Source organism: Tachyglossus aculeatus, chromosome 5 (assembly GCF_015852505.1).
Source record: "Tachyglossus aculeatus isolate mTacAcu1 chromosome 5, mTacAcu1.pri, whole genome shotgun sequence".
Classification (NCBI taxonomy): Eukaryota; Metazoa; Chordata; class Mammalia; order Monotremata; family Tachyglossidae; genus Tachyglossus; species Tachyglossus aculeatus.
This window is the reverse complement of record NC_052070.1, coordinates 37997893-38020911: the sequence shown is the minus strand read 5'-3', so window position 1 is coordinate 38020911 and position 23019 is coordinate 37997893. Positions and strand designations below refer to the sequence as shown.

The 23019-nt window shown below is 44.6% G+C and overlaps 1 protein-coding gene across 1 annotated transcript in view; it reads right to left on the bottom strand.

Annotated features, from left to right (window-relative positions):
• Window positions 1–23019, bottom strand: part of EIF4G3 (eukaryotic translation initiation factor 4 gamma 3) — a 288773-nt gene that overhangs the window by 182827 nt on the left and 82927 nt on the right. Inside the window, 3 exon segments of the mRNA XM_038747121.1 lie at window positions 1327–1441; window positions 3352–3531; window positions 4945–4965. Of these exon segments, the coding sequence (XP_038603049.1) occupies window positions 1327–1441; window positions 3352–3531; window positions 4945–4965 (316 nt within the window).

Below are 23019 nucleotides of genomic sequence, written 5' to 3'. Positions count from 1 at the left end.
ATTTGCCCTGGATTCCCTTGGTGCTTAGCCAGCAAGTTCCACTTTCACCATAATAACTGGTTCAGTAAATGAATTAAAGAGTCACTTCATTAATATTGGGTTTTGTAACCATTTATTCTCCCAATTCCTGTTAGGGATTTCCGTAGGCTTAGCTGATAATGTTTCTCTGGTGTCTCTGCATTAAGATCTGCACCTTTTATTCATCCCTTCTAGACTGTGAGCCCACTGTTGGGTAGGGACCGTCTCTGTATGTTGCCAACTTGTACTTCCCAAGTGCTTAGTACTGTGCTCTGCACACAGTAAGCGCTCAATAAATACGATTGATTGATTGATTGATCCCTCCCTCAGCCCCATAGCACTCGAGTACCTATCTGTAATTTAATCTATTTATTTGTATTAATGTCTGTCTCCCCTTCTAAACTGTAAGTTCTTTGTATGCAGGGTACGTGTCCATAACTGTTTCACTGAACTCTCCCAAGCGCTTAGTACAATGCTCTGAGCACAATAAATGCTCAATGAACCCCATCCATTGACCGATTTGCTTATAATCACCATTGGGAAGCAGAGTGACCAAGTGGAAAGAGCACAGGGCTGGGAGTCAGAAGTCCTGGCTTTTCATCCCGGCTCTGCCAGTTGCCTGCTGTGTGACCTTGGGCAAGTCACTTCACTTCTCCGTGCCTCCGTTTCCTCAACTGTACAATGGGGACTCGATACCCGTTTTCCCTCCTATTTAGACTGTGTGGATTAGGGACTATGTCTGACCCGATTAACTTGTACTTACCCCGGCGCTTAGAACAGTGCTTGAATCCAAAATCCATACTGAATCATCATCATCATCATCATCATCATCAATCGTATTTATTGAGCGCTTACTGTGTGCAGAGCACTGTACTAAGCGCTTGGGAAGCACAAGTTGGCAACATATAGAGAGAGTCCCTACCCAACAGTGGGCTCACAGTCTAAAAGGGGGATAATAATAATAATAATGGTATTTGTTAAGCTCTTACTATGTGCCAAGCACTGTTCTGAGCGCTGGGGGGGATACAAAGTCATCAGGTTGCCCCACGTGGGGCTCACAGTCTTAAACCCCAGATGAGGGAATTGAGGCCCAGAGAGGTTAAGTGACTTGCCCAAAGTCACACAGCTGACAAGTGGCGGAGCCGGGATTAGAACCCACGACCTCTGACTCCCAAGCTCGGGCTCTTGAAGAGCTGCTCTGAATTCAAAATTACCCTTCTATAGTTTCGATACGTTACCTTCCACAATCCTCAAGGAGAAAAACAACACATCCTAGGGTAGCCCAAACCTCACTTGTCTCACACTTACCAAAGGCATTGGGGAATTCTCCGGGTCCCGGTCCTGGGTAAAAGGGGCCCGGCCCGGGCGGCTGAACAGGATACTGCTGAGGCGGCCCAACGTACGGCGGGCCGCTGTGTCGGTACTAGGGGAGAGAAACGGCAGAGAGGTTGGAATGCAACTGCTATTCAATCTGATCATCGTCATCAAATAGAGTCGGGAAGAACGCATCTCCAGGAAGGTCCATTCCAACGAGGCGGTGCGACTCGACTGAACACGTTCAAGAGGCGTGCCTGCCCGTAGGGTAGCAATGAGTACGAAAGGCAAAGTGGTTAGGGAAAAGGCATGACAGGGTCAGGGCCCGGCCAGACGGCAGCTGACCGAACCCACCTGAATCTATATCGGGCAGCTTTCAAACGAAGAAGCCCAAAATCTCCATGAGAACGATACAGCTAGTAACTCCATTTAAGAGCAGTGACTGTATTTCGACTTGAAAGGACTGTAGGCTCGTTGTGGGCAGGGAACGTATCTGTATATTGTTATATTGTACTCTCCCAAGCGCTTAGGACAGTGCTCTGCATGCAGTAAGTGCTCCAAAAATATGACTGAATGAATGACCGACCACTGCCCTCTTAATCATGGAATAAAACAGCAAAGTATTTTATGCTCCCATCAGGAATTATTTAAGGAGCTAAAACGCATCTAATAGTGATATTTGTCAAGTGCTTACTCTGTGCCAATCACTCCGGTAGACAAAGAATAATCAGACTGGACACAGTCTCTGTCCCACAGGAGGCTTACAGTCTAAGCAGGAGGGAGAAAAGGGATTGAACTCCCATTCAGAAGCAGCATGGCTCAGTGGAAAAAGCACGGGCTTTGGAGTCGGAGGTCATGGGTTTGAATCCCGGCTCTGCCAATTGTCAGCTGTGTGACTTTGGGCAAGTCACTTCACTTCTCTGTGCCTGTTACCTCATCTGTAAAATGGGGATTAAGATTGTGAGCCCCACGTGGGACAACCTGATCACCTTGTAAGCTCCCCAGCGCTTGGAACAGTGCTTTGCACATAGTAAGCACTTAACAAATGCCATCATCATTATTATTATTATTATTCGACAAATGAGGAAATTGGGGCACACAGAAGCAAAGCGTCTTGCCCAGGTCACAGCAGAGACGGGTGGCAGGGCTGGAAACAGAACCCAGGTCCTCTGCTTCCCAGGCCCGAGCTCTATCCTCTCCGCCACCCTGCATCTCTGCCTCCTTTCACTTTACAGTAAAAGGAAAAGCAAAGTCTTCTCACCTCCTCTTTTATTCTCTGCTTCAAGAAGATGAATCCTTGCCCCGCCCCTGCTTACTACACCTAACCCCCCCGCACAATTCTCCTCTTCACCTCTTTAAATCATGCTGAGGAGATAGAAGGGGAGGAGCGTGAAGGGGAGGAGGGGGCTGGCTCTGGTAACATCGGATTTATCCCAAGTGAGCCCCTTCCACACCACCCCGTCTTTGCTTCAAAAGAGCCCTCACCCCCACCTTAGCATCCATTCCTTCCTTTCCCAAGCACAGGGTCAATCAATCAATCAATCAATCGCATTTATAGAGCGCTTACTGTGTGCAGAGCGCTTGGGAAGTACAAGTTGGCAACATATAGAGACAGTCCCTACCCAACAGGGTCAGATCAGCATTCTTCTCGCTCTCCATCCTTGGCCACCCGGGGGGATCCCTCTACAGACTCCACGACAATCTCTCGGTCTTCTACCCGGGAGCCTCAGTTTCTCCATCATCTTTGACGTGAGAAGGTGGGCATCCTCTCTGAAGGCAGAACTACTTCCAATTTGTACTTCCCAAGCACTCAGTACAGTGCTCTGCACATAGTAAGCGTTCAATAAATACGATTGATGATGAACTACCCAATGACTTACCAAAAAGTCAAGCTCTAAGGGAACGGGAGTCCTCGCCCCTCCAAAAACCCATCCCCTCGTCCCTCCCCTCCGCCGACGCACAGGCTGCTTGAAGTCTGGAAGACTCGCTGGAGCCCACCTGCCGCGGGGCGTACGTTACCTGCGGTATACAGTACTGAGGACCTTGAGGCATTGGATACGGCATTGGCAGATGGTTCACCATCATGATATGCTGATTGGTTTGATAGACTGCAGTCGGGGTTTGGGCACCAGGGCGGATGGAAGGATTGCTGTTCTGGATGGTGGCTCTGGGAGGCTGTATTTGAGGCCTCTGGAAAAACTGAGCAAGGGAAAATAAAGAAGTTTATTTTTTTTCTCTCCCTGCAATGGAACGGAGTAAACTTGGCATCCTTACATTCTCTGACTTTCCTTTTCCCTAATAAGAATTGCAACTATACAAAATAGACACACAATACAGGATAAAACCCACCGAGCTGAATAAGAAGACTATCCCGGCTCCACCAACTGTCAGCTGTGTGACTCTGGGCAAGTCACTTAACTTCTCTGTGCCTCGGTTACCTCATCTGGAAACTGGGGATGAAGACTGTGGGCCCCCCGTGGGACAACCTGATCACCTTGTAACCTCCCCAGCGCTTAGAACAGTGCTTTGCACAAGTGCTTAATAAATGCTATTATTCTTCTTATTATTAATATTATGGGAAAGTGTTGGCCTGCCCCGAACCTTGGAAAACAAACCTGCATCACTCATTCTACTCTGGAAATCCTCAATTTTCCAAAAACAGGGGTGTTGAGGCAGTTCATTCATTCATTCATTCAATCGCATTTATTGAGCGCTTACTGTTTGCAGAGCACTGTACTAAGCGCTTCGGAAGTACAAGCTGGCAACATACAGAGACGGTCCCTACCGAACAGCGGGCTCACAGTGTAGAAGCAGTTGAAGGGTCATTTTAAAAATTCAGCTGGTGAGGCTAGGGATCTTGTTTTAAGACACAGTTTGTGGAACAGGAACAGAAATACATAATAATAATAATAATAATGGTATTTGTTAAGTGCTATGTGCAAAGCACTGTTGTGCTGTATATGCAAGCACTGGGGGGGGGGGGGGGGGGGGGGATACAAGGTGATCAGGCTGTCCCTCATGGGGTTCCCAGTCTTAATCCCCATTTTACAGATGAGGGAACTGAGGCACAGAGAAGTTAAGTGACTTGCCCAAAGTCACACAGCTGACACAGCTAAATTACCCCTTAGAAATGATGTGCCAAGTACTCAGAAATGAAAGTAACTACAATGATTGCCCTGAGTCTGTAAATTCCATTTATCATCATCTGCAAGGGGGGGGCCAGACCTCTCTGTGCAACATTCGCAGCGTTTTAAAAGCAACCCACTGCCCTGCATTTTGAGGTTTAGAAGGCGGCCACCTTTTCCTGAACCAAATTAAATTTCTCCTCCCCGTTAATCAAAAACACTTGGCATTTTGATTGAACGGAGAACAAGGCAGACCTAGAAAATAAACCGACCTGGTGGAGGTCTGAAACCAAATCTCCCCCAAAAGCATGACTATCCAGAACGGCATATGGCTCTCTTACTCGAGGCTTACTGAGCGTGAAATCACCCATAAAAAATGAATCTGAACACGAATAAACCGACTCAAAGGCAATCAGGATGGATATGATCGTTCAAATATCGTGATAAGGGAATTGCTACACCATGCAGAACCAGTACTGTAAGTTACCTGGATGGGCCTGAATCCTCCCTTCAATAATGAAGCAAGAAAGCAGCAGGAAACAGAGAGAAAGCCAATGGAACAGCTTACAGATCAGGAGAAAGGAGTAGGAAGTAGCATGCAGCTCAACCATCACCCCCACTTTCTTTCTGCTTTTGTAACAGGAAAGGAACTAAATCATATAAAAGCAGAAACCCCATCCTGCCCCCCAAAACCTCGCGAAGGTTTGGACTGGAAAGGACAAAAACCCAACTACATTCAACTGCAAAAGTGATTCAAGGCATTTCGGCAGCAAAAATATATTCATTCATTCATTCAATCAATCATATTTATTGAGCGCTTACTGTGGGCAGAGCACTGTGCTAAGCGCTTGGAAAGCACAAGTTGGCAACATATAGAGACAGTCCCTACCCAACAGCAGTTTCACGGTCTAGAAGAGCGGTATATCTGTTTGCACACCTAGCATTGGGACAGTGCTCTGCACACAGTAAGCGCTCAATAAATACGATTGATTGATTGATTGACTGATTGAATAAGTGCTTCACAGTAAAAGCAGACCACGCGGCTTCTACCGTTTCACCCTCTTAGGTAATCACTGAGTCAGAAGCAGCATGGCTCAGTGGAAAGAGCCCGGACTTGGGAGGCAGAGGTCACGGGTTCTAATCCCGGCTCCGCCGCATGCCTGCTGTGTGACCTTGGGCAAGTCACTTCACTTCTCTGAGCCTCAGTTACCTCATCTGTAAAATGGGGATGGATACGCCGAGCACCAGGTGGGTCAACCTGATCACCTTGTATCCCCCCCGATGCTTAGAACAGTGCTTTGCACATAGTAAGCGCTTAACAAATGCCATCATTATTATTAGCTTCTGTGTACATCATTCTCAAGCAGGAAAGTGGTGTGGTCCCAAGGCCCCTCGTAAGTTGTGAGCTATCACTAGCAATTACATGTCATTTTATTTCTGCACCTAACGCGGCCCGCTTTGTCATCACTTACACTCTCGGTAGGAAAGACGAGCAAAAAAAAACCTTGTGCTATTAGCCACGCAGGCCCAGAACTATGGAGTATCTAAAAACCTCCTAGAAGCACGGGCAGGACTGCCCCATAACACAAGTTTCAATATGGGATTACATGTATATATGTATATATCTTTGTACATATTTATTACTCTATTTTACTTGTACATATCTATTCTATTTATTTTATTTTGTTAGTATATTTGGTTTTGTTCTCTGTCTCCCCCTTTTAGACTGTGAGCTCACTGTTGGGTAGGGACTGTTTCTATATGTTGCCAACTTGTACTTCCCAAGCGCTTAGTACAGTGCTCTGCACACAGTAAGTGCTCAATAAATACGATTGATTGATTGATTTCAGTGAAAATAAACCTGAAAGTGAGGCCTTCTTTGTGTAGAGCGCTATACTGCATGTTGGTGGAGTGACAAAGAAGGTCACAGGTACAGACTCAGTTTCTTGGGGCTAAATATGGTCTGACAGAAGCAGAATCAAGCCCCCTTTTAGCTTTGGAGGGTCAGACCAAGCCCTGAGGTGGTAGAGTGGAGTCTAATTCAACAGAGTCACCTCTTCTGGCCTTCACGCCTCACACTGGGCTCGGTGCCTAAAAGCTTGGCTAAAGCCTTGAAAGCCAGCAGGCAGCCAGCAAAGAGGCGGCCAGAGGGAGGAAAGAGCCACAGGACAATGCAGCTAGGATGGAGAACGATAAACGAGGTGGCAGTGGGGTGAGCAAAGGGAGGGAAGGGGGGCTGTACCGGGGTGACACCCTGGCAGAAAAGCAAGAGTCAGAAGGTAGTCAAAAGAAGGAATGCTCAAAGGGAAAGGGGCATAAATTGGCCAGGGTCCGCAGTTGCAAACGTCAGATTATGTCCGATTGATGATTCCATCAGGTCAGTTTCACTGATGGAGCCAGAAACAAAACAGTGGGGACATTTCTCTAGCCATCAACTGAACTCTCACGGTGATTTTTCTCCTCAAATTTGAGGGAAGTAGTAACTGTTCCCTATTACAGGGCCTGCGGTTCACACGTGATGAAAACTATGAGATGTCATAAACCGGAGAAAAAGTTTCTTTTCCGTTTAACTCCTCATTTGATATAATTTTCTGACTGAGTCAGATTGATGGGCTGACGGCACAGAATGGGAGAGTAAGGCCCTGAACCAGGTAAAAGGAAATCTGTTTTCACAGCAAGGTTGAACCATGAGGATCAACACTAAGGGAGCAGGTCTGTGAAAAGCTGAGCTAGGGTGAAAGAGCACCAACTGGATCCTGGAGAAAAGGTTTCTTTTCCGTTTAACTCCTCATTTGATATAATTTTCTGACTGAGTCAGATTGATGGGCCGACGGCACAGAATGGGAGAGTAAGGCCCTGAACCAGGTAAAAGGAAATCTGTTTTCACAGCAAGGTTAAACCATGAGGATCAACACTAAGGTAGCAGGTCTGTGAAAAGCTGAGCTAGGGTGAAAGAGCACCAACTGGATCCTGGAGAAAAGGTTTCTTTTCCGTTTAACTCCTCATTTAATATAATTTTCTGACTGAGTCAGATTGATGGGCCGACGGCACAGAATGGGAGAGTAAGGCCCTGAACCAGGTAAAAGGAAATCTGTTTTCACAGCAAGGTTAAACCATTAGGATCAACACTAAGGGAGCAGGTCTGTGAAAAGCTGAGCTAGGGTGAAAGAGCACCAACTGGATCCTGGAGAAAAGGTTTCTTTTCCGTTTAACTCATCATTTAATAGAATTTTCTTACTGAGTCAGATTGATGGGCCGATGGCACAGAATGGGAGAGTAAGGCCCTGAACCAGGTAAAAGGAAATCTGTTTTCAGAGCAAGGTTAAACCATGAGGATCAACACTAAGGCAGCAGGTCTGTGAAAAGCTCAGTTAGGGTGAAAGAGCACCAACTGGATCCTGGAGAAAAAGTTTCTTTTCCATTTAACTCATCATTTAATATAATTTTCTTACTGAGTCAGATTGATGGGCCAATGGCACAGAATGGGAGAGTAAGGCCCTGAACCAGGTAAAAGGAAATCTGTTTTCACAGCAAGGTTAAACCATTAGGATCAACACTAAGGCAGCAGGTCTGTAAAAAGCTCAGTTAGGGTGAAAGAGCACCAAAAGAGCAGGTAAGAGGACTACTTTCTTTGATTAATCAGTGAAAATCCATTGTAGTTGTTCAAACCAAACCCAATTTCTATTTCGGAGCCATCAAAATAAAAAATTTTATGCTACAAGTTAAGTCTTGCTCAACTGACAAGAAAGCTGAATGAGTATTGGTTGAGAAAATTGTTACTTAGGTAGGTTAAAAAAACCACATACAACGGAGAAGCAGCGTGGCTCAGTGGAAAACAGCGTGGGCTTTGGAGTCAGAGGTCATGGGTTCAAATCCCGGCTCCGCCACTTGTCAGCTGTGTGACTTTGGGAAAGTCACTTCACTTCTCTGGGCCTCAGTTCCCTCATCTGTAAAATGGGGATGAAGACTGTAAGCCCCACGTGGGACAGCCTCATGACCTTGTATCCCTCCAGCTCTTAGAACAGTGCTTTGCACACAGTAAGCGCTTAATAAATCATCAATCGTATTTATTGAGCACTTACTATGTGCAGAGCACTGTACTAAGCGCTTGATTAATTGACTGATTAATAAATGCCATTATTATTATTATGAAGTTGGTCACAATGATCAAAATGTAAATGTGGCAGTGCCCCAAAACAGATCCAACATTAATTTGGAAAATGTGAACTGGTTTGAATTATTTTTGTAACTTTGATAAAAACCCAAATTTCCTTTAGCAGTTCATTTTTCAGGCAAACTTCCTCATCATTCCCCAACATATTCATGCTCTATAAGAAATTCTCAACCTGTTTTCAGTGGATATGAGCAGTTTTTGTGTGTGAGCACAGTAAATCTGAAGTCAGCCAACTACCATAATAAGACCTGATCATTTTCTCCCACCTGTTCTGCCCTACAGTCCTGAATCCTGGTTTGGTTGGGAGAGAAATTCCACATGGTGAGCTTTAAAAGTGGTTCATCATTATCGTCATCAATTTTATGTATTAACAGGGTGCAGAGCAGTGCACAAAGTGCTTGGGAGAGTATAATATAACGGAGTTGGTAGGCCTGTTTCCTGACAACAACAAACTTATGCAGCGAACAGTCCTACACTACAGAGTGTAGCTGCTGAGGGGAGAGCCTCTCTCCTCCCCGCCCTATGCTCTACCAATTCAAAGGCCTTTTCCCTTTTTCCAAATTTTCGGGGGGGTCTCACCACCTTCCTAACATGTAGAGCAATGCCACGTTGGTACTGTCACATGGGCAATGCTGCTAGACCAGTGGAAAGAGCATAGCTCTGAAAATTAAGAAATACAGGCTCTACTAGAAAGGGATGCAGGCTGGGCCCTGTCATAGGTGATGAAGGTTTCTGGTCCAAGCTTCACCCGGGTTGTTTCACGAGGTGGACTGGACTGGTCTAGCAGGAATGCGGAAAAAATAGCTAGCCAAATTGACCGGTGAAGACCATGGTGGCTACCACAACCTGCTGGGATAGGGCACTCCGAAACAAAAAAGGCACTAGGATGCCAAAAGGACCCCCAAAAGGGGTTCGGGACATAAATAATATCTGCACGCACTCTACAAGACAAGCAGCGGGGCGTACTGGATAGAGCACGGGCCTGGGAATCAGAAGGCCGTGGGTTCTTATCCCAGCTCTGCCACTTGTCGGCTGTGTGACCTTGGGCAAGTCCCTTCACTTCTCTGGGCCTCAGTTACCTCACCTGTAAAAAAATGGGGATTAACGGTGTGAGCCCCACGTGGGACAGGGACTGGGTCCAACCCAATTTGCTTGTATCCACCCCAGTGCTTAGTACATAGCCCGGCACATGGTGAGGGATTAACAAAAACCATAATAATTATTATTAGCTATTACAATGTGCAGCACACCCCTGCCCGCCTACTTGCTCATTACATCCCAGCTGAAACGCGACTGGCAGGGGCAACAGAGTCCAAGGGGCACCGCCCAAATACTATCTCTCATCAAGTCCTTTCCCCAGGTTCTTGGTCCCCAGAACCTGTTCCTGAAAGGAGTCCCCATCATCATCTATGACGCGCATCGCTCCCCAGTAGACTTATTAGCCATTGCTAACCCCTAAGGTTTATCCCCCTCCATCAAAATGCCTTCTAGAGAAGAGTATGGGCAATACTCCCCTCTATACTATAAGCCTGCTGTGGTCAGGGAACGTGTCTGTTTATTGTCCTATTGTAGGAAGAAGAAGGAAGGAAGGAAGGAAGGAAGGAAGGAAGGAAGGAAGGAAGGAAGGAAGGAAGGAAGGAAGGAAGGAAGGAAGGAAGGAAGGAAGGAAGGAAGGAAGGAAGGAAGGAAGGAAGGAAGGAAGGAAGGAAGGAGGGAGGGAGGGAGGGAGGGAGGGAGGAAGGAAGGAAGGAAGGAAGGAAGGAGGGAGGGGGAGGGGGAGGGAGGGGGAGGGAGGAGTAGGAGGAAGAAGGAAGAAGGAAGAAGGAAGAAGGAGAAGGAGAAGGAGAAGAAGAAGAAGAAGAAGAAGAAGAAGAATGGTCTTTGTTAAGTACTATGTGCCAAGCACCGTTCTAAGCGCTGGGATAGACACAGTAAGCGCTCAATAAATACAATTGAATGAATGAATGAATAGGGACCATCTCTATATGTTGCCAACTTGGACTTCCCAAGCGCTTAGTACAGTGCTCTCCACACAGTAAGCGCTTAATAAATACGAATGAATGATGAATGAAATACAAGGTTATCAGGTTGTCCTACATGGGGCTCTTAGTCTTCTCTCCCATTTTACAGATGAGGTAAGTGCGGCCCAGAGAAGTGAAGTGTCTTGCCCAAAGTCACCCAGCTGACAAGTGGCAGAGCTGGGATTAGAAACCACGACCTCTGACTCCCAAGCTTGGGCTCTTTCCACTAAACCAAGCTGCTTCTCTAAGCACTTACTACAATGCTCTGAACACAGTAAGCACTCTATAAAAATGACTGGTTAACTGATGGATTACTCAGGCCACTAACGTTAAAAGCATAGGCCCCGCTCCTCTTCCAGTCTGGACGAGAAGCTACACTGCAATGATGGATGGCAACAGAACCAAGTCATCTTTCTCACGGAGGGATTACACTCAGGGCCACAATTTGCCCCAGTCTACCCAAAAAAGACCAGTGACAAAGAGCACCAATAACCAAAGTAAGATCAGCCGCCTCTTGTAAATGTCTTTACTATTCTCTTTACCTTTCGTCGCGGCATACCTTTCAAACACGAATTAAGACCCCATTAACAGCGGTCTAGCACAATGGTAGACTGTTATTAGAGGTGGAGTGTGTTTCCCTAAGAACTGAAGGACTGCCGGGGGGCTGTGCATAAAGGGAGATGTGGAGTACAGCTTCGATTCTGCCCATGTTCTCTCACACTGGATTCTGCCAGCTGTCGTAAGAAAAGTCAGCAGGCAGCTCGTTTAGGTGGTGGGCGAAAAGCTTTGACCCATGCATTCAGCTTGAAGTTTGAGCTGTCAACGGGTTCTCCGTTCCAGAACAAAGAGGGCTACCATAAAACCAGATTTTCCAATTCCAAAAGCTTTCCCCTTCGTTCAATCGTATTTATTGAGCGCTTACGGTGTGCAGAGCACTGTACTAAGCGCTTGGGAAGTACAAGTTGGCAACATATAGAGACAGTCCCTACCCAACAGTGGGCTCACAGTCTAGAAGACGTTTCACAGTTTCAGGCTCCGTACCAGTGTCTGCCTTTTTTTTTTTTTAACTTCTTTTTGTAGTCCACTCTCCAGATTTTGACTAGTTGCTGCCTTCTAAAAGACTATCTTGGGCACTGGTTGCAATTGGCAGCAATCTTTACACCAAGGTGGGGGAGAAATTCCGCTTTCCAGGGCTGACTCGAGCCTGCCAATCAAATGGGTCTGGCTGTCGTGCTGTACTGAGCGCAACCAGGCTCCTCAGCCCCCCAAGGGGCTCTGACATGGTGCCAATACAGTGCGGTGAGTTCCTCCCTGGCATGCTGTGTATTACTCTATTAATTTATTTTACTTGTACATATCTATTCTATTTATTTTGTTAGTATGTTTGGTTTTGTTCTCTGTCTCCCCCTTTGAGACTGTGAGCCCAGTGTCGGGTAGGGACCGTCTCTATATGTTGCCAACATGTACTTCCCAAGCGCTTAGTACAGTGCTCTGCACACAGTAAGCGCTCAATAAATACGATTGATTGATTGATTGATCTATTCTATTTATTTTATTTTGTTAGCATGTTTGGTTTTGTTCTCTGTCTCCCCCTTTTAGACTGTGAGCCCACTGTTGGGTAGGAACTGTCTCTATATGTTGCCAATTTGTGCTTCCCAAGCGCTTAGTACAGTGCTGTGCACATAGTAAGCGCTCAATAAATACGATTGATTGATTGATCTATTCTATTTATTTTATTTTGTTAGTATGTTTTGGTTTTGTTCTCTGTCTCCCCCTTTCAGACTGTGAGCCCACTGTTGGGTAGGGGCCGTCTCTCTATGTTGCCAATTTGTACTTCCCAAGCGCTTAGTACAGTGCTCTGCACACAGTAAGTGCTCAATACATACGATTGATGATGATGATGCCGTGACCCCAACAATGGCAGAGCGTGGGGCTCGCTGCCCATGGCTCCGGTTGGCACCCAGTCAGGACGGAGCGTGGTTGTGGCTCCCTGATTTATTTAGGCTTCTCTCCCCTCCCCACAGCTGTCTCGCCCTTCTGCTACACGGCTGCCATGAGAAGCAGCGTGGCTCAGTGGAAAGGGCACGGGCTTTGGAGTCAGAGGTCACGGCTTCAAATACCAGCCCCACACTTGTCAGCTGTGTGACTTTGGGCAAGTCACTTAACTTCTCTGTGCCTCAGTTACCTCATCTGTAAAATGGGGATGAAGACTGTGAGAGCCCCACGTGGGACAACCTCATCACCTTGTAACCCTCCCAGCGCTTAGAACAGCGCTCTGCACATAGTAAGCGCTTAAAAAATGCCATTATTTTTATGACAAGACTATTACCCATCACTGCTTAAAACCCTTCCTGCTCCTGTTCTTTCAAATTCATTTCGTCGATTTTCAACAAGGATATTTTGTTTTGCAGTATTACTAAGGTTAACAACATCAAAAAACATTTTCCACGGCTTGAGTTATAAAGCTAGCCAAGTCGAAATGAATATAAAATTACCAGAGAATCTGGTGATACACTGAATAATATTTTGAATTCCTTTCTTTACTCTTCCCCATACACTGACTTGGGGTTTTGAGTCTGCGACACCATATTAGATTCTAGATGGGGGAATCTAGGGTGATTCTAGGAGGTAGAAGTAATTCAAAATAGAATAGAATCAGTCAATTAGTGGTATTTTTGAGCGCTTACTATGTGCAGAGCACTGTGCTAGGCAAACTGGGAGAGAACAACAGAGCTGTTAGACACGCTCCCTGCCCACAACAAGCTCCCTGTGTGACTGAAGACCTTTAATTCTGGTTTTGATCGCTTTCTCTATCGTACTGAGTAGGCCTCAGTGTAGATTTTTGCCTCATTTCAAAAATAAGAGCTGTAACACATTCAACACCAGGGTTTTCAAGAAGCCATTTATTTTTAAGCAAAAATGTGAAGACATGTTTTAAAAAAGAGAATTCTTCTGACACAGCTTTAAATGTGGATGGAAAAACCCCGTGACATTAAAGGGAGTTCAGCAACTCTAAAGAAAGGAATGAATGGAAATACCCAATCCATAATCCTTTCCTCTTTTGTTCCTTGCAATCCTAATTATTTTGAACACAAGATGGAACAGATTCTTGTCTCCCCTGGTGATCCGGAGATCACCTCCCACATGTGGAGTTCCCTTTCAAGTGGACTGATTTAATGATCTTGGTGTGAGGCAGTCTGAGAATCTGGTCCACTTAATTAAGCTGCCTCTAGCCCAGTGCGGAAGGAATTATCTCTATTTTAAAAGGAGTTAGAAACCTCGCTGTGAATCAATGGCAGACGGAGGGACAGAACCCACTACCTTCACCCCAGTCCTAAAGAATCAATAATTCCCCTAGAATTTAAGCTCCTCGTGGGCAAGGAACGTGTCTACCAAGCTGTTATTCTGTATTCTCTCAAGCCCTTAGTACAGTGCTCTCTCTGCACAGAATTAAGTGCTCAATGAATACCACTGATTGATCGTTACCTAATCTATCCATTACAGAACTAATCGGAAGGGTTTTTTTTATGGTATTTGTTAAGAGTTTTACTATGTGGCAGGCATGGTACTACTACTACTACTAATAATAATGGCATTTATTAAGCACTTACTATGTGCAAAGCACTGTTCTAAGTGCTGGGGGGATACAAGGTGATCAGGTTGCCCCACGTGGGGCTCACAGTCTTAATCCCCATTTTCCAGATGAGGTAACTGAGGCACAGAGAAATTAAGTGACTTGCCCAAAGTCACACAGCTGACAAGCGATGGAGGCAGGATTTGAACCCATGACCTCTGATTCCAAAGCCCAGGCTCTTTCCACTGAGCCACGCTGCTTCTCAAAATTTTATCTCAACCCTCCTAGGTGATTTATTTTAAACACTCCGGTATACTTAAATTTATTTTTTTTTAAGTTTTCATTGCAGAGAGGGGATTAGAACCCAGGCCTCCAGTCTTTCAAGGCTGTTACCTTCCCTCTAGGCCACCGCAGGCCTCACAATAATAATGGCATTTATTAAGCGCTTACTATGTGCAAAGCACTGTTCTAAGCGCTGAGGAGGTTACAAGGTGACCAGGCTGTCCCATGGGGGGCTCACAGTCTTAATCCCCATTTGACAGATGAGGTAACTGAGGCACAGAGAAGTGAAGTGACTTGCCCAAAGTCACACAGCTGACAATTGGCAGAGCTGGGATTTGAACCCATGTCCTCTGACTCCAAAGCCCAGGCTTTTTCCACTGAGCCTAGCTGCTTCTCTTGCATGGCCTAGAGGAAAGAACATGGGCTTGGGAGACGGAGAACCTGGGTCCTAAAACCCGGCTCCATCCCTCGCCTGCTGTGTAACCTTGAGCAAGTCACTTAACTTCTCTGGGCCTCAGTTCCCTCATCTGCAAAACAGGGATACAATACCTGTTCTCCCTCCTACTGTGTGATCCCCATGCGGGTCCTGATTATCTTGTATCTACCCCAGTGCTTAGAACAATGCTTGACATATAATAAGCACTTAACAAATGCCACCATTTTATTATTATTATTACTAAGCAGTAGAATAACTACAAGCTAATCGGGCTGGACACAGTCCACGTCCCACATGGGGCTCACAATCTTAATCCCCATTTTACAGATGAGGTAACTGAAGCAAAGACGAGTTAAGTGACTCGCCCAAGGTCACACAGTAGACACGTGGCAGAGCTGGAAATAGAAGCCAGGTCCTCTTACTCCCAGGCCCGTGCCCTTTCCACTAGGCCAGGCTGCCTCTCCAAGGGATGCTTGGATTTACCAAAAGAAATACAAAATAGGGTCTGTATTCAATAGCATTTTTGTAAGCGAATTCTTTTTTTTTGCAGTTAGACTATACGTTTCCCATTTCCACTGTACTCGACTTGTAGATCCTGTATATATGTATATATGTTTGTACATATTTATTACTCTATTTACTTACTTATTTATTTATTTATTTTACTTGTACATATCTATTCTTTTTATTTTACTTTGTTAGTATGTTTGGTTTTGTTCTCTGTCTCCCCCTTTTAGACTGTGAGCCCACTGTTGGGTAGGGACTGTCTCTATATGTTGCCAACTTGTACTTCCCAAGCGCTTAGTACAGTGCTCTGCACACAGTAAGCGCTCAATAAATACGATTGATTGATTGATTGATTGACTGATTGACTTGAGACAGTGGCAAGTAGGGCCAGGGCTGGAAGCCCACGCTAAGCATCCCAGACATGAACAAAGTCGGAGGAAGGAACAGCTTTCTGCAATTCTAAGTAACTTTATGCCAACTTCTCCCAGGGACACGAAACGGACAGAATCCAGAAGGAAGCACTAGGTTGGCATGGTTACTCACATTCAAGAGGACAGAGCAAGGAACCTTTCTTCCCAGACCTAACCACACCAAAGGAGGGAATTTCATTTTTCAACTCCTAATAGTATTTGGCCCTGACACAGTCAAAAAAATCAACAAAGGACAAGTTACACTTTAAGGCCCATTTCGCTTTAAAACTGTGCTCCTCTCTCCACATTCCCCCTTAGACAGAAAACATAAATTACAGAGCTCTTGCATTTACTGTTCTGATTTTCTAAAACAGCTAAACATATGGCACAGTACAGAATGTCTTTCCCATTATTCATCTGTCTTTAACACGGTATCGTTCTGTCTCCCACAGAACGTTTTCTTTTTTCCTTTGCATGGGAAAAGTGGCAGGTTTTCAGGGAATAGAAGTCAAATCCCTTTCAGCCAATTTTCCCTACTGTAAGATGTGATGGTTTTCTAATTTCAAGGGGGATGAGGGGGGAAAGCCCTTAATGTATGAAACAGGGGGAGCGCCTTAAAATGAGAGTCCTTGGATATTCCACAAACAATCTGCACTGTGGGCTTTCCAAATAAACATCTTCCGGAACACCCTGTCGGGGCTAATGTGTGGCCCTTTGAAAATTTAACTGAGAATAACAGTAATAATAAATGATTTGGGCATTTGTTAAGCGCTTACTATTTGCCAAGCACTGTTCTAAGCGCTGGGGGAGATACAAGGTAATCAGGTTGTCCCACATGGGGCTCTCAGTCACCATTTGACAGATGAGGTAACTGAGGCCCAGAGAAGTTGAGTGACTTGTCCAAAGTCACACAGCTGATAAGTGGTGGAGCCGGGATTAGAACCCATGACCCTTGACTGCCAAGCCCGTGCTCTTTCCACTGAGTCACGCTGCTTCTCTATGACATAGTGAACATGTGCAAAATGTCTTTCCTGAACCCAAGGTGACAGTTTGGGATGGCCTGGATTGTGTCCGTTTACTGTTGTACTGCAACTCTCTCAAGCGCTTAGTACAGTGCTCTGCCCACCGAAAACGCTCAATAAATGTGATCAAATCTGTTTGACTGGGTTATGGATGTGGGGCTAATAATCATATGGATAATAATTATGGTATTTGTTCAGCATTTAGAGAAGCAGCGTGGCTCAGTGGAAAGAGCCCGGGATTGGGGGTCAGAGGTCATGGGTTCAAATCCCAGCTCCGCCACTTGTCAGCTGTGTGACCTTGGGCCAGTCACTTAACTTCTCTGTGCCTCAGTTCCCTCGTCTGTAAAATGAGGATTAAGACTGTGAGCCCCACGTGGCACAACCTGATCACCTTGTATCCCTCCAGCGCTTAGAACAGTGCTTGGCACATAGTAAGCGCTTAACAAATACTATTATTATTATTATTTCGTATGTTCCAGACATTGTTCTAAGCACTGGGGTGGATGCAAGCAAATCGGGTTGGACACGGTCCTTGTCCCACATGGGGCTCACAATCTCAATTCCCATTTTACAGATGAGGCAACTGAGACACAGAGAAGGGAAATGACTTGCCTAGATCACACAGTAAACAAGTGGAGGAGCCCAGATTAGAACCCAGGACCTTCTGACTCCTAGGCTCCTGCGCTCTCCATTATGTCATGCTGCTGGATGGGAGTGAATGATGACTTAACTGGACATTTCACGGCGTGATGGCCCACTAGATTTAAATAATCAGAATAAGAATAAGAATAAGGTACTCACCCAAAATCTTGGGTGTCCAGGAGTTTAAATGACTTCTTTCAAGTTTGTTTTGGATTCGGTCAGGTCACAGGATCAAGGAGAGATCCTTTTCATCCTTTAAACTCTCTGACAGCCTTTCGCGCTAAAAGCGCTTAACAAATACTAGTAATGGTAATGCTACAAAAGTCCGATTACACCTTGTAGCCCAGAGCCTTGTAAATGCATCTCAAGTGGCTCTTTGACAGAAACCGATCTCGGCTAGAGAAACCATCTTTTTTCGTGTAAACACAAACTCTAGTCTATCCCTTTGAAAATAAAAATAGTCAAGTAGTATGCCAATAACAAATAATCTCATGCTTTCCACTGCTTTCTGCTGGGGAATCCTATTCCTTAGTGGCAAACCCTGAGCACCCAGGCAATGTGATATTCTCAATTTGTTTGGAGGCGAGTGTGGAAACTCTTTTGTGAATTAAGCCACTTCAATTAATTACAAAATGTTCACGCTCAGTGAGCAAGAATAAAAACCTGTGCTCAGCCCTCTTTCCAGAGGAAAGGCTTGCTTCGCTGAATCATAGAACCAACACCAAGGCCTTTCTTGGGAAATCTCAAATCAAAACAAGGGCAGGACACATGAAACTTTCCACTAAACCTCACCAAACTACAATGACAAGAAGCACACGAAAAGGAAGACTATGGATTACAGAAAACAGCCTTGTTTTAATTTAACGTATACTTTCTGTTTCAAATTATCCTGGCATTTTCTGAACATCTGTGGGAAAGTATTCCGCGTGTTTCTGAAGCCTAGTCATTTTTTTTTTTTTAATCAAGCAGCTCAACTCTTTTTCACCTTTAAAAAAGGCTGTTATTTGTGCAGCGGTATTCCCCCGATTGTGAAATATGAGGCCCACGGGACACCCTGACCAACCTTAAGTATTCTTCTCAAGCAACAAATCAACATCAGCCGGGGAAGAGAGTAGGGGTGTTTGACTTACACCTTGACTCCAAAATCAAAACAGCTCTCGCTGGAAAAAGCAAAGTTCTCCAATGGAGGCAGCCAGCGTCGTCACTTTACTAGGAGGGAGCAAATGCCGCATTTCCCAACAACTGCCCCGTTAGTGGGTTTTGCTGTACTTTGTACTGCAAGTCAGCACCAGGTTATGCAACGGATTAACAATCACACTGGGCTCACAGGCAACTGCAGTGAATCATCCCATCGATGATATTTATTGAGCGCTGACTATGTGCAGAGCACTGTACTAAGCGCTTGGGAGAGCAGTACAGTGCTCTGCACACAGTAAGCGCTCAGTAAATACGATTGAATGAGTGAGTATAATACAACAGAGTTGGCAGACATTTTTCTTGCCCATAATGAGCTCGCAGTCTGCAGGAGAAGTCTATAATAATGATGATGGTATTTAATAATAATAATGATAATGATAATAATAATAATAATAATGGTATTTGTTAAGCGCTTACTATGTGCAAAGCACTGTTCTAAGCACTGGAGGGGGATACAAGTTGATCAAGTTGTCCCACATGGGGCTCACGGTCTTAATCCCCATTTTACAGATGAGGTAACTGAGACTCAGAGAAGTGACTTGCCCAAGGTCACACAGCAGGCATGTGGCGGAGCCAGGATTCGAACCCATTACCTCTGACTCCAAAGCCCAGGCTCTTTCCATTGTTAAGCGCTTAATAGATGCCAGGCACTATTCTAAGCCCTGGGGTAGGTACAAGGTTATCAGGTTGGACGCAGTCCCTGTCCCACGTGGGGCTCACATTCTCAATCCCCATTTTATGGGTGAGGTAACTGAGGCTCAGAAAAGTGAAGTGTCTTGCCCAAGGTCACTGAACAGATGAGTGGCGAAGCTGGGATTAGAACCCAGGTCCTTCTGACTCCCAGATAATAATAATAATGGTATTTGTTAAGTGCTTACTATGTGCAAAGCACTGTTCTAAGCGCAGGGGAGGTTACAAGGTGATCACGGTGTCCCACGGGAGGCTCCCAGTTTTAATCCCCATTTTACAGATGAGGTAACTGAGGCAAAGACAAGTTAAGTGGCTTGCCCAAAGTCACACAGCTGACAGTAGGCAGAGCTGGGATTTGAACCCATGACCTCTGACTCCAAAGCCCGGGCTCTTTCCACTGAGCCACGCTGCTTCTCCAGATCCATGCTCTACCCACTAGGCCATGCTGCATCTCTAAATAGTAATATATAAAGAAGTAATTTATAATACATAAAGATATGAACATATACAATAATAATTTTGGTATTTGTTAAGCACTTACTATGTGCAAAGTACTGTTCAAAGCGCTGGGGGAGATACAAGGTAATCAGGTTGTACCACATGGGGCTCACAGTCTTAATCTTAAGAGAAGCAGCGTGGCTCAGTGGAAAGAGCACGGGCTTTGGAGTCAGAAGTCATGGGTTCGAATCCCGGCTCCGCCACATGCCTGCTGTGTGACCTTGGGCAAGTCACTTCTCTGAGTCTCAGTTACCTCATCTGTAAAATGGGGATTAAGACTGTGAGCCCCACGTGGGACAACTTGATCACCTTGTATCCCCCCCAACACTTAGAACAGTGCTCTGCACATAGTAAGCGCTTAACAAATGCCATTATTATTATTATTATTATTAATCCCCATTTCCCAGGTGAGGTAACTGAGTCACAGAGAAGTGAAGTGACTTGCCCAAAGTCACACAGATGATAAGTGATAGAGGCGGGATTAGAACCCATGACCTCTGACTCCCAAGCCCGGGCTCTTTCCACTGAACCACCCTGCTTCTCTATGCTGTGGGGTTGACAGTGGGGCAAATACCAGATGCCCAAAGGTCACAGATTCAAGGGCACCGATGATGCAGAAGGGAAGGTTCCGGGAAAGAGAGGGCTTAATCCGGGAAGGCTTCCTGGGGGAGATGTGACCTTAAAAAGGCTTTGAAGGTGGGGAGAATGGTGGTCTGGAGGGAGATGGAGTGCAAAAGATCCGTAAGAATCCAAAGAAGTATTTATTTCAGGGTGAGCTTTCCAACACCTACTATTAGATCCTAATGCACATATCAAATCTTAAAAGTGAAGTAATGTTGGGCTAAAATGATTAGAGATTCCTTTGGAAAAAACAGCCTACTGCATGAAAGGCGAAAACATACAGAATTTAGGCTACTAAAAATGAGGCAATGAAGGAAGATTTTTTAAAAACTAGTCTTTAAAAGTATTAGACTAAAAACTGAATTTTACTTCATCTAGTTAACGAAATATCCAAATCTCTGACAAGCTATTCTGAGCACCGATAAATATTTGGTATGGGGATAAACTAAATGCTCTTTACAAATTAAACCAAGGAAAATGAAATTTTTAAACAGTTACCCATGTTTCCTGATCAGGAAGTAGAAATTTTGTCCTTCATATGTTTCAAGCAGAAGATTAAATGGACATTCTCTTAGTTCTGAGGCCATGAATCATATGGTTTTGGTTGGGGGTTTTTTTGTGGTATTTGTTAAGTGCTTCCTATGTGCCTGGCACCGTACTAAGCTCTAACGCAGAAACAACGTAATCAGGTTGGACACATTGGACGATGGTTAAACGTGAAATTTGGTTAGAAAAGCACAAGTGGAACCAAAATTTGCCAGACATGTGCAAACGATTTTAGACTGTGAGCCCACTGTTGGGTAGGGACTGTCTCTATATGTTGCCAACTTGTACTTCCCAAGCACTTAGTACAGTGCTCTGCACACAGTAAGCGCTCAATAAATATGATTGATTGATTGATGCTCTCCAAAAGGAGAATTTTGCATTCATTTTCCCATATAGCATTTTGCATATTGCAAATGCATACTGCATTTTCCCATATTGGAAAAATTTTGCATCCCTAAACATGGGAGGAGCAGAAGAGTGCAATTAGGTGTATGTTCCATGTTCATACAGAGCTCTGAGATTACCTTTAGAAAAGTGTAAACCCGGGCAAATATTTATCTAAGGTTCTAGGTAGAGAGAAAAAAGGGAGGAGGGTGGCTTGTGTATCAATTCATTTGGAGAAATAAGGGAGTTGAATGTTTCTCCAAGATTCAGATTTAATATTTAAAAGAAACTGAATGACTTCAAGGCGGCCCTTTTGAAAAGAAGGCTAACATTCTGCTCTCACCTAATTTCCGGAAGATGAAACTAAATGTTTTGAATGGCAAGTATCAGGAAAAGAAATCTGGAAAACTTACCTTCTAAACATAATCAGGTAAATTCACAACTTTAGACAGACTCTCTCTTTCTCTCTCTGTGAATAAGCCCTCATTTCCTCTTCTCCCACTCCCTTCTGCATCATCCTTGCACTTGGAGTTTTTTCCCTTCATTCACCCATCCCTCAGCCACTCAGCAATTATGTACATTTCTGTAATGTATTCATTTATATTAATGTATATATGTATGTATTTATTACTCTATTTATTTTACTTGTACATATCTATTCTATTTATTTTATTCTGTTAATATGTTTTGTTTTGTTCTCTGTCTCCCCCTTCTAGACTGTGAGCCCACTGTTGGGTAGGGACCGTCTCTATATGTTGCCAACTTGGACTTCCCAAGCGCTTAGTACAGTGCTCTGCACACAGTAAGCGCTCAATAAATACGATTGATTGATTGACTGATTGATTAATGTCTGTCTGGACTGTGAGCTCATTACGGGCAGGGAACGTATCTACCAACTCTGCAATATTGAATTCTCCCAGGCTCTTCGAACAATGCTCTGCACACGGTAAGCCCTCAATAAATATGATTGATTGATAGGAATCACAACTCCTAGCTACATAAATGTTGCCACTGGCAACTAATTTTAGGAAGTAAATGACATATTCAAGTGAATTATGAAACAAACATCTTCAAGATCTTTCTCCATAATGGCTCCCCTCCAAAACGAGAGCCAGCTTATATCAATCTTCACCTGCAACATTACCCATGCTCTGTTTCTCCGATTCCCCTGTTTTTCTCTACTACCCCCTCCCCCCAATAACTGTTCAGTTTGAGAATTTCCCAGAATCACACTTTAGTACCTGGTGGGCGAAGATATATAATCGATAAAAATGAAGTCCACAAAGACAGACCCATCCCCACCCCAAATCCGGCACAGAGGGGACAAAAAAAATCAATAAAAAATTTTTCCATTACACAAAATACATGCAGCTGGAGCAGATTATTTTTGCCAGAAGATATTTTGTATTCCCTAAGAACAAGGATGACCTGAAAAGTAGATGACTGGTAAACATGTTCTCTGCACGAACCTGCTTGCCTTATACAATCAATCAATCATATTTATTATATTATATTTATTTATATGTATATATGGTTGTACATATTTATTACTCTGTTT